This window comes from Limulus polyphemus, unplaced genomic scaffold, assembly GCF_000517525.1.
Source record: "Limulus polyphemus unplaced genomic scaffold, Limulus_polyphemus-2.1.2 Scaffold289, whole genome shotgun sequence".
Classification (NCBI taxonomy): domain Eukaryota; kingdom Metazoa; phylum Arthropoda; class Merostomata; order Xiphosura; family Limulidae; genus Limulus; species Limulus polyphemus.
In genome coordinates this window covers 411,182-419,032 of record NW_013665899.1, presented here as the reverse complement: position 1 = coordinate 419,032, position 7,851 = coordinate 411,182, and the positions used below count along the sequence as shown (strand labels likewise).

General features: G+C 35.9%; 1 protein-coding gene across 1 annotated transcript in view; it reads right to left on the bottom strand.

Moving 5' to 3' along the window:
* LOC106457078 (disco-interacting protein 2-like) overlaps nt 1-4,928 on the bottom strand; it is a 117,514-nt gene extending 112,586 nt beyond the window's left edge. The window contains 1 exon segment of the mRNA XM_022382894.1: nt 4,061-4,928. Coding sequence (XP_022238602.1) covers nt 4,061-4,247 — 187 coding nt within the window. The 5' untranslated portion in view covers nt 4,248-4,928.
* Between the last annotated feature and the right edge of the window lie 2,923 nt (nt 4,929-7,851).

The following is a 7,851-nucleotide window of genomic DNA, read 5'->3' as shown; positions in this document are numbered from 1 at the left end:
TATATATTTATACATATATTTGTGTGTGTAATTTTTCTTTTGTTACATTTCGACGATTTGCGACCTTTAAAAATTTAATAGAGTAAGGGCCATAAACCGGGTGACATCGAAAGCAATGAAAGGCTAGCCTAGTGTTAAATGCTGTGTCCATGTGTGTCACTAAGTAAAATAAAACAACATCCTAGCATGTATATGTAATTATTTTATTTGGAGTAGTTACATAGTTCATATCACCACATTCGATCATGTTCCACTTTATGACTGTGCAACTTGAAAATAGTTCTGCAGCGTAGTTTCTACTGCAAAAGGACCCGTTTTAAGGCTGTCACGTTTAAAGCACATAATTCCTTCCTGCTTGCCTTCCATAATCCATCTAGCAGACGCGAACACCAGTTTTATTCTCCAACTGTTCGAGATGTGCGACGGTTGAATGGATATGTCGTGGAAGCAGCCTGTGCACACGTAATGCTTTTCCCAAAAAAGATCCTTCTTGATTATGTTGTGTACTGTTGCCTGGAACACGCTGACGGCCGTTTACTATTGACCTTTATGTTAATGTACCGACAGCTGTTATAAGACGACGCCCTTTGTTTACCATTGCTGGTTTACGAATTTTTTGCTCGATAGTCTTCAATCCCGTAGTTGATGCATAATCCCTTGTTTTCTGGTACCATTGAGTATAAGGGATATCCCAGTCTTAGAAATTCCAAATCCCCGATCTGAACACATCTTTATGATCTAAGTGTATGAATATTCTGCGTCGGAAAAAGCTGTTGTTACATACTATTTCCAAAAACGATCAACTCACGGTGGCGTCACACTATTTAACACCAAATAATGTCAAAATGTAGTTCTAATACATTCTGTTCCACAGAGACTATATTTAACTGGCTGTGATTATCACATGACTTTGTTATGCATACTCAAAATCGTTTTAGTATAACGTACTCAACCACAAATTAGCCTTACCAGTTAAATTAACTACAAATATAACATAAGAATGGGTTGTTATTATAACTGCTTTGGCAGTATTGCTATTGAACACAATTTTTTATCTTCAAACTCAGGAACACAATTAATGCGTTTCTATTCAACTAAATGGTAAACTGAAACCGAAAGTAATGTTTTCAATGCCAGCTCTGTCTTTTTCCCAGATAACCATACCATCGTTTTGTTTTTCACAGATGGCCATGCCAGGAACTTTGCCACTCGATAAACATTCGTAAGTGACGTCAAATCCACAAGTCATATGGTCTGCCAAGACAAGTAGCAAATTAGCAGACGTGTGGAAATTGTGAAAAAAGTATATTACATCAAAGAAACCCATTTGTACTTCTGAACAGTAAATCCCTGTGTTAAATTCTTGGAAAGTCACTATTTGTGTGTTTCTTTGTAAAATTTTAGTCTAGGAAATTTATAACGAACAGGAAAATACATAAAGATACGTAAAAGTTTTGTTCCACGTGCCAGTGTCAATGATAGACAAAGGTCTTGGAATAAAATCCAGCCACCGTTCCGTATACATTAAAACTTAAATATTACTGAATAGATCTCACTGTAAACTATAGCAAAAAAGGTTTATCTTACTAATTTTGATGAGTAAACTTATTTTAGCACTTAGATAAAATTTCATGTCAATTAAAAATATTCAAAGTAAATAAAATATGTTTGTATTTTATTTACAACAGCACAAAAACTATAGCCAGAAAGTTAAAAAATAAAATCCACAAATGATAACACTTGTTACACCAAAAACAGACACTTCATTACAACTTCTGACGTCATATATTAGTCACGAACTATATTTTCAAGTCGTTACGTTCAATGACGCTTAGGCGAGTTCGCAACAGTTCGTTATCATTCCTGGGTAAGTAGGAAACAGTCTTACCAGAACTCGTCATCAGAGGGCCAAGCCTCAGTTCCTTCTCTTGATGTTCACTCTCATATACAACCAAATCAAACATCAAGTACCCCTCATTCATATAGGTCCATTAGCACATAAAAATAATGTTTTCTAAAAAAAATCACCAGAGTTGTTAGGTTTAATACCTGAAGTACTTTTCTATCTCTCGTTTGTGCACGTATCTCTGTCTTTTATTACTGTCATTAATGCGCAAAAGCATTCATAAGTCATCTTTCCACAATAATAATAGTAATATCAATTAAAGTATACATTTATTGAAGAAGTTTCTTTTCCTTAATCTTATCAATAACAGTTTTGTCAGTTTCCCAGTAAGGTATATACTGTATATATGTAAAAAAAAAAATATATGCCCGTGTGCGACCAAATATATTTCATCATTTTATTAAATTACCCAAAAACTTTCAACTAGAATTGAGAAACTGTCAATTGTTTTATGGTCGTCATTTTCTATTCAGTGCTTCGACATCGTCACACTTGCTGCATAAAACAATTGTTCTAACATCAAATTACACCCACATTCGCAATAAATGTGTATTAATTGATATTTCACAAGATTTTAGGTTAAACCAATGATTCACAACTAGTGCGCCATGACGACTGTGACTGACCTAAACTAACAAATCATCAACAGCATATACAAATCTTTATTAATGTGCCAGGTAACTACGTGGTCCTTGATAAACCCGGGTTAGTATTGTACCAGGTAACTACGTGGTCCTTGATAAACCCAGGTTAGTATTGTGCCAGGTAACTACGTGGTCCTTGGTAATTCCTGGTTAGTATTGTGCCTGGTAACTACGTGGTCCTTGATAAACCCTGGTTAGTATTGTGCCAGGTAACTACGTGGTCCTTGATAAACCCGGGTTAGTATTGTGCCAGGTAACTACGTGGTCCTTGATACACCCGGGTTAGTATTGTACCAGGTAACTACGTGGTCCTTGATACACCCGGGTTAGTATTGTACCAGGTAACTACGTGGTCCTTGATACACCCGGGTTAGTATTGTGCCAGGTAACTACGTGGTCCTTGATAATTCCTGGTTAGTATTGTGCCTGGTAACTACGTGGTCCTTGATAAACCCTGGTTAGTATTGTGCCAGGTAACTACGTGGTCCTTGATAAACCCTGGTTAGTATTGTGCCAGGTAACTACGTGGTCCTTGATAAACCCTGGTTAGTATTGTACCAGGTAACTACGTGGTCCTTGATAAATCCTGGTTAGTATTGTGCCACAGACGAATATTATTATTACCGTACGTGTGTGGTCTACATATTTAAGGTCGTTGAATGTCCAATACATATGCTTCGGTTCACATATTGTATTTAAATAAAAGTTATAACCATGGTCATCATATTTGATGTTTTTTTATTTCATTTTTTAGTAGTGCAACTATTTTAATATTGGTACCGAACAAAATTCATAGTCATGGTTACCCTATGAAATAAGCATGGTAATTACACAATTACAATACATACCACTCGCGATTATCAATTTCATATCTATAACTACCTCTATGTCAGACTCATTAACACAATACTATTACTACAAGCTTTAAATACAAGCCTACTTTGCTTTCATACAACACATCGTAGATTTGGTACTGTTTTTTTTAATGCGATATGTTTTGTACACAGTATCAGATGTCATTAACTTGAGCAGTATAGATAAATCATTGGCTTATGTGAATGGTCAATAAATAAAACCGAGTCCTCATTACAAAAAAAAACAGACCAATTCAATCTATAAACCAGAAAAAGTATAATCATTCCTACGTAAACATTCAAAAATACACTACACAGCTACAACAGACAGAATTCTGAAACGAAACTCTAGAACAGTGGTGCCCCCCCCCCAAGGGGAGGCGCGTAGCTATCATTACAAGAGCATATAAATTATACCTGAAAGTAGAAGTTTAAAAACTACTATATAAATATTAGTACTGTTAAATAACATAACAAAAACAACAATTAACATGAAAGAAAAACCTATAGTATATATAAAAATGGATTATACAGGATGGGGTAGGGGAGCAACAAAACGCATGTTTGCTCCCCAGTGATCCAGAGTATTATTTTTAATTTGTACAGGGGGGAAGGTTAGAAGTATAAGTTTTAAGGGGTGTTTCTACATCTCTCACCTTGGGAATCGGACTCCGAACCACAACCATCCGAGGAAACTTTAGACGAAAACATCGATGATTCTGAGCACGAATCGGATTGAGAACCCCCATCCTCCATCAGAGCTGACCAGAGAGCAGGAGGGAGGTTAGCCCACAGTGGGGGTATATGACGAGGTGTGGGGGGTTTGGTAACTTGCCAAGACATGATGTATGAAAGCTCACACGTGTTATCCTGTAATCAGTTTCATGATACAAACTGGAAGCTGTAAGGCGCGTCGAGATACAGAACACGTAGAAAGATCATCAAATACATTATTTATTAATCATCGGTCATTAATATGTCAGGTTTTCTTTGGCCCCTAGTTTTCTTTTTGTGAAGCCTTTACCTAAATTATTTTCTCCAAAGCGCTGTTGATGAACAAAATATCCTGGACGAACTCACTACCCTACGGTACACCAAAAACGTAACTGAAAATTACACTTTTCAAACAATGAAACAGGATAGCTTTCGGAGAACTGCTGCAATCTTAAGTATTTCCTAGTGTGCCATCTACACAACCTTTCTTCGGGCAACCACGTGTTCGTCATATCCGGTTTTGGCAGAAAGCTGACATCAACTAATATATGTTCACAGCTTTAACACTATGGTAAGAAAATAACCTTTTCAGCTGATTATTTGTCAATAAACGTCTTTTGGATATTCTAAAATGTCCAATCACAGAGATTGAATTGAGACGGACGGATGAATATTCACAGCAACATGCTGTGCGAAACCACGATACAGGTCAGTCAACCTATCGTGCAGAGCTAGCCAACTCATCTGGATTTAAACAGACTGGTCCAAGACAACTGAACCGTAGTCAGGGTTCAACCACTTCAATACGGGGAGAGATAGAAGTCCACGTTGTTTTTTAAATCGATCACTATACGAGAAAAATGCATTAAGTTCTTCGAGCTTATATACTATTCACTTTATTTTCGGTTATATTTTTTTTTTCCTGCAGATCTGTAATCACGAACACGTTAATCCTCACAGTTTAAAATCTGCAACGGCCGTTACAAATGCTAGTTAGACCAACAAACCACTGTTTCCTCAATAGAGGGCAGCACAAACATATCTATGACTCACGACAAATGACGACCTTGAAGTAAAGATAAACTGTAATAGCAAAAATTTGTTTTATAGGAAACAAAACATGAGAGCAATATGTACAGCATTGTATAAAGTTCAGGAACCTTACCTACTGCTACTGTACGATACCACTCACTCCAAACCCAATATAAATAAGTTCAACCAGAAAGTACAAGAATGAACAAATGGAATGTTTTTAAAGAAAACACATCAAACATATATTCTATAAAAGTTCTTATTATTTATTTAAAAGCTTTAAATGACACACACGTGTTTCCTTATAGATATTGTAGAACTGAAATATAATTTAGTGCTAAATTTCCATTAAGGCAGTCTATTCGTCCGTCCTGCTAAGAACATTTATATTTTATATACTTCTAGCAGAGGGTGGAATGTACGACAGAAATCCGTTCACTAAAATGTTCTGTTAATGTTGGGATAAACAGCTGCTTCAAATTGTTCGTTCAATTACGGTTCGATGTGATAGGAGCTTCTCTTAAATCTATTTCATTTGAAGTAAGAATTTCTAAAACTAAAAGTACCCAATCCTGCACATGATTAATTTTCATGAACTCAAGGACATTCAGTGACAAGATAAGAAAGAACGTGGGTAGTTTCAACACACACATTAGCTTATTTCTTCAAACACCAGATGCAATACAGGTTCTATGTTTTATCAAATGTTAGTCTAAAAGCCCCAAATTATCAGAAAATCAGTGCGTATTAATCGAAACATTCTTCATATTTACCCTTACACCTACGTACAATCTCCCTTCTTTGCACGCAATATGTTTTTAAAAAAGCATACTTAACATTACCAGATATATATATATATATATATATATAACACGGTATTTTTATTTCACACAAAAATAGTACTTAAATACAGTCACATAGAAAACAGGTTCCACACGTAGCCACATGAAAGGTGATTTTTTTTTCTCCAAGGTGGAGTGTAATCCTAAATAATTATACTTAGACCTACAGCTTGCATAACGTGTATTTTGTTGTTCTTGTTTTGGAAGAATATGAAATACGAGTCTTTGCTGTAACATCATCTCAACTTAAGTTACCCAGTCTCTATTGTAAGATTCAACATTCTGCAAAGTGTCATTAAAAAAAAAAAACTTTGCCCCTCTAAGCTTCTATTTATGTTTTCAGAAAAATGACAGATATCAGGTAATCGAATACCTTCAGTCTTTCATTTCTGATTTCATGTAGTTTTATTATGGCTTGAATAATCAGGTACTAAGTTTATTTATTTTTCATGTACCTTCTTCTTCAGAGTACTTACAACGTTCACAATACAACCGACAAATTAGCACATGGCTATTGATGACGTCATCACTAAAGAGCTTTTAAAGTCGTTCCCAAGGGTATTTCGATGACGAAATAACTATACTATACTCGTACGAGTTTGTATACTTCCAATAAAGAAATTCCCACATAAGTAGAAGGCAGCAAAATCGTGGCGGATATTTCACGCCGAGAACAAATTGAAAATAGCTTATCATGAACACCAACGACACTTACTTGACTTCCACGAAATTTAACTGATAACTCTTGCTTTACATTTCCTGCTAACAAATTATTAAGACAAAAAAAAAAATAAAGAAACATATGCACTAAGATAAACCTCTTATAGCAATGGCGATAGAAAATACCAGAACAAAAAATGTATTCCATAATGAAAAGTACTACTCAATGAAGAGCAAGTAGGATCATAAAATATTTAAAATGTAAAATAATATTGGCGCCGTGGATGCGTTATAATGTGACAATCAATCCCACTATTCGTTGGCAAAGATAAGCCCAAGAGTTGGCGGTGGGTGCTGCCGGTTGGTTGCCTTCCCTCTGGTCAACAGTTCAAAATTAGGGATGGTGGCAGATCGACTTTGTAGGTAACTTTGCCATTAACAAACAAAAATAATACTCCAAGTGCTTTAGGTGACTGGATTTTGTAAATCAAAAACGCTTGGGGATAATGGGTTTGTTTGCTTGTTAAGCACAAACCTACACAATGGATTATCTGTTCTCTGCCCACCACGGGATATCGAACCCCGGTTTTTAGTGTTATAAGTCTTCGGACTTACCGCTGTGCCACTAGGAAGCAGGGTTGATCGGGTTTCTGTACACTACAACAAAGGTTTAAGGAGATACTATCTTATTTCGTAATCAAATGTGATCAATGTCGATTTGTTGTTTTGGCGTGTGCTTCAAGTTAGATACTTCGTACAACTGTATGCCGATATTATATGCTGGTGTGGCGGAAGGTTTTCTTGTAAAAATAGAATCCACAGTCTTTCTAATGTACAAAAATTAGATAAAAGAAAATAGAAGCAGCTCATTTGGAAGTATTCAAGTCCTTAATGCAAAAGTTGTAGGCAAGCTATCTAACAATTGGTAGCTCGAGAGTGCCACGTAACGAAAACTATCTATACAACATAGGCATTAAGAATTGACTGTTTACTATCTAGAACTCAGTATGGAATTCATGGTGGCAAGTGAAGAGATTATGAATGAACAAACGATCAGGAACAAACTATATAAGCTACTTCAGCCTCGCAGCTGACTGCACAATTCTTTTGCACTTTTGACTCAAATCACAGAATTAACAGAAGTGCAACCGAGCCCCTATAGTTGTCACAGAAGAGTCAAAGTCTAGTTGTTGGTTTTT